At 41.1% G+C, this 4,478-nt stretch overlaps 1 protein-coding gene across 1 annotated transcript; it reads right to left on the reverse strand.

The window, feature by feature from the left end:
* Positions 1-1,061: 1,061 nt before the first annotated feature.
* Positions 1,062-1,891, reverse strand: LOC135644836 (protein GOS9-like). The gene is made up of 3 exons (XM_065162757.1): positions 1,848-1,891; positions 1,563-1,751; positions 1,062-1,485 (listed from the first exon to the last, which is right to left on the reverse strand). The coding sequence occupies exons 1-3, from the start codon at positions 1,848-1,850 to the stop codon at positions 1,249-1,251; spliced, it is 429 nt and encodes a 142-aa protein (XP_065018829.1). The 5' UTR covers positions 1,851-1,891; the 3' UTR covers positions 1,062-1,248.
* Between the last annotated feature and the right edge of the window lie 2,587 nt (positions 1,892-4,478).

A 4,478-nucleotide genomic window follows, 5' to 3' on the forward strand; every position in this document is an offset into this window, starting at 1 on the left:
TTCGAAGGTCTATAAAAATCATAATTTTTTCCTAACTGATCCTTCTCGTTACGATGTTATTTCAGTGTCATCCTTGGACTTCAAGACTCCTCGTAGACATAGTTTTCTTTCGTAGAAGATCACTTTGTAAAATGACTGAAGAAAGATGCCTGAGGTTAAATGAAGCCGTATGGTTTCTTTTCTATAATGGTCTTTTCCGAATGTCATAATTATATTTATATTACAATTTTTTTAGAATTTCATAAGTACAAACACTTTGTCAAATAATTTACAAAATGAATCTTATCTTTTATAATAAAACCTTCGTAATTCTCCGAAGAGCGAGGGAAGTGCTCCGATGAAAAATGACTATGAGGTTATATTGCCTTGGAGAGACTGCCTCCCCTATCATCAAAATAACAAAATAATAATGGCTGTTAAATAATTTCATTTGAAAAAAAAAAGATTCTATTTATGTTTTTCAATTTTTAAACATAAGAAATTAAATAGTTGCAATCATATATCAATTGAATATAGGATATTGCATCAATGCTAAAGACTCTTCATAATATTTTTTTTTTTTGAAAATCTAGTTTAGTAAGAGAATGTTGAATTATTAAATTAAACATTACGATTAGATAGGAGATGATTTAAAAGTTTTAGCTAAGATAAAAAAATCTTATTTTAATTGAAGTCAATATTAATATTGAGTTCAACCTTTATGAATATATGACATTGAAAAGAAGAAGGGAGGTGAGATGAATAAAGGCTGAGAGATTTCGGAGTATCAAAGATTTTAAATGTTTGATAAAATTTTTGGTTTTAAGTGTCTCTTTTATATATATATATTTTTAATCATTCTTATCAACGATTTGGTGATGTCTATCATCTTTGTGAGATAATTTAGTAGAAGCATGAGAGGCATTGGGGAAATCAAGTTTGTCAAAGGACGACAACCATGCAAACAATTGCACATGATCGATCCTTCATTTACTTTGGCCGGGAGGATTTTTGATGGGAATTAACTATCATAAGAGAACACATGAAATGGAAAGCTAATATAAGCATATGATCAGTCGAAACGTATCAAACTGCATCTTTATTTGTTTTATTCATGATCACAGCCACCCTAACGACGACGACGACGACAACGACGACGACGGTAACAATTCATGACGTCCAAGTAGCTAACAGCAAGCCTCGATCATTTATTGAAGCACCCCAACGTAGAGTAGCTGCAGCAGCAGCAGCAGCAGCACTCGAGGAGGTCTAGTTAGGTGCGAGGTAAACTCCTATGGCATCAATCATGGTGCCCGCACGTCCAAAGAAGCCAATGATCTTACCCGAGGCTACAGGAACGGAGAAAGGCTTTCCGCCACTGGTGCCGAAAGGTCCATAGCTTTTTTTGTTGGTCCTCAGCGTCAGGTTCCTCACCAGAGTGATTCTCCCCAGCGTATCCACAGACCCCTCGACGCCCACAAGATACTCGTCCTCTTGCAGAGGAATCTGAACAACGAGACTTTCTGTCATCGAGGTACAACCAATCGATGGTGTTAATTAGGAGGAAGATGACGAGGACGAACCTCGTAGAGTGTACCACCGGAGCCACCGAAGTGCTTGGTCTCGATCAGGCCATATCGGGTGAAGGTGATCACGATGGCGTCGATGGCGTCTCCGGCGCGAATCTTGATGTTGGTGATGCGGTAGGCAGCCCCCATGTCCCATGCGGACCCTCCGTTGCCACCCCACGCCCCCACCTTGATCTCTCCCGCCTGCACGCATGCACGACACCATCACGTTATATACCACCATGCATCGAAACCTTACGTCACAACTTGCACAGCAGGAAATGGATAAAGAGAAAGAACCATTTGCAGATATGGATGTGTGTGTGCACAAGAAGAAGAGGAAGAAGATGATGCACGCCCTTCCTCTGGGAAGGGATGGGGGGTATTTATAGCTACTTCTTCACCTACGCCCCCGGGAAATACGTGCCCACTAAGTATTGCATGGGTGGGCCCATAACCATGTTCCTCAAATAAAACGTTAAACATGTACATACGTAAACGTGAAACTCGTGGTCGTGATATATACGTACTTCGGGTTATGGATATAGGTGGAAGGATATTTATGGCTCAGAAAACATGTTCCCACACTTAATCAAAGATAAATCCATTAAACATTGACTTGATGGGATTCTGCATGTGAGGTTGTTAATATAAAGATGCTCAGCTTTGGTCAGCTTAAGGAAAATATTTACAATGTACAGGGCACATCATTGATATTTATTAATTTGCTGGAATGAAAGGTTTTGCCTTGATGAACCTCCTTATTTAACAGGGCACATCAATGCTGTATACATACTGGCTGTTGCAAATTAATTGCTGAAATGTATATCAAGTTATATGCATTTCTAGACTTACCAGAAGGCAATTCCTGTGTCATTGAGATGTTTCTGATTGCACCATCAATTACATTCAAAGCTACACATAATTAGATCACTTAAAAAGATATAGAGATGATGTCTTCACTGTTACATGCTCACTATCAGATGATTCTTGTCCTGAGTGTTTTATTTGTCTGTCTGTCTATTTGTCAAGATCAAGCAATGACCAAAGAGTGAATAGCTAAACTCAGCGTATAATGATCAAGCACTGATAACATATATCAAGGATTCTTCACCAACAGCTAAACTCAACCGGTCATCTTAAATGGATGTATAGGTTTTCAGCTCAGGATATACAGCTTGAGCTCAATCACCATCAAACTTTACGAGTCCAAGATGCTGAAATCACTGTTTCCAAAACAGTCGTAGCCCAGGCTGCTGTTGGTGTGTAATTAAAATTCTGAAAGTCTGAACCAGGAAAGCTGATCATATCAACTAAATTCTGAAAGGCCACACCCACATACAGGCATATGGCAATACAATCATCACACAATTCTTCCAAGCAACAAAGGTTCAGCTTCTTATATGTGTTTCTCTCATGTGGATGTGTCGAGCATATGTAATCCAATGTATTGTATCAAGAAAGATATTCATGTATCAGCTGCTGGTAAAAGGCTTGCCTGGCAACGACTCTCCACTGGAAAATGAATTTTCATGTGACTGCCGGAGGGTGGTTTTTTACTTTTCGACGCATTTCATCTATTGCATACACTGCTGTGTATGCCAGTGGCCAGGGCATTACCATACAAATATAGACTTTTTATCTCATGCATCCTCTTGCTCCTCATGGGAAGCTGGAGATCAGCCACAATTTTTACTAGCAGTAAAAGAAACATGCAGCCACCAGCAAAGAGAAATGTATAGAAGAAAACTACAGAATGAGAGAGATTGGTTGGAGATGATGTTGCTATTACTTGGTGGCCAGGGCTAAGGACCTGTCACTGTTTCCGGGAGATGTTGCTTTTCCACAAGCTGGGATATATAAGATGCCAATCCCATCTCATCCCATCACATCTAGCCAGCCCATAAGGAGCCCCAGCAACCCCTTCCTTTGTTTGGGGAATTGGGAGCATCTCTTTTTTTTTTTTTTCCCCCTCGTCTTTCACTTCCACCTAAATGTCCGATTGAGGGCAGCTCCGGTGGCCACCGCTTGCAGTGCATTTTGAAGCAGTACTGCACAAAACAGTGACTGCATCCAAAATCATTCAATCCACCCATCTTTCCATTTTGAAGGAAAGATTCAAAGCAGGAAACAAGAACAGGCGGGGTTAGCAGTACATGTTCTTGGACCTGCGAAAGGCACACAGCCATGCACAAACATAACCCATGAACAGTGTCTGAATCCCAAATAATTCAATCCAGTGCAAGCCAATCCATCCACCTCCCCATCCCCAGCTGCACACGAGACGGTGAGTGGAACCTTTGACGGCAACTACAAGGGAGGGAGAAGGCTTGAAGAAAGCCCCAAGCAAGCTGAAGAAGACACCACCCTGCCCTCTCATCTCTTCTTGCTTCTCTCTTTCATGTATATATAACCTAAAAGAGGAGCAGCGAGGGTGTCTAGAAAGGAAGGGTGGGTTTGGGAGATGCAGCAGCACCTCATGCAGATACAGCAGCCCATGATGGCAGCCTATGCTTCCCCAAATCAAGTCACCACTGATATCATTCAGCAGGTGCGCCGTTGATCCCCTCTTCCTCAACCGAGTTTTCGTTTTTTCCCACTCCTTCAGTTTCTCTGCCCCGGTTCTGTGATACAGTGGTTGTTGATCTTGTTCTTGTTGCTTATGGTTAATGTGAGCTTTTGTCACAGTTAATATTGGCGAATGTTCTTTTCTTTCTGGTGGTGCATTTGGTACAGGCCGCTGGTTTTGTTTCTTTGAGCTTAGGGTTCCTCGACGGTTTAGGAAAATGGGTATCTAGTCTTATTGGTTGCTTGGTTGGGCTCTTGCATTGTGATGCTCTTTAAAGAGTGTTTCTTCTTTAACCTGCATGCGTTAATGTTTCACTGAGAAAATGGTATGTGGTAGTCTCGGATGCTTGATCAAGAATGTCT

Source organism: Musa acuminata, chromosome BXJ3-8, assembly GCF_036884655.1.
Source record: "Musa acuminata AAA Group cultivar baxijiao chromosome BXJ3-8, Cavendish_Baxijiao_AAA, whole genome shotgun sequence".
NCBI lineage: Eukaryota > Viridiplantae > Streptophyta > Magnoliopsida > Zingiberales > Musaceae > Musa > Musa acuminata.

Excerpts from the sequence above, each read along its gene's own strand:
- LOC135644836 (XM_065162757.1), bottom strand. Across the intron at positions 1,486-1,562 it reads CCGGTGGTACACTCTACGAG|ATTCCTCTGCAAGAGGACGA; the intron begins GTTCGTCCTCGT and ends CTCGTTGTTCAG.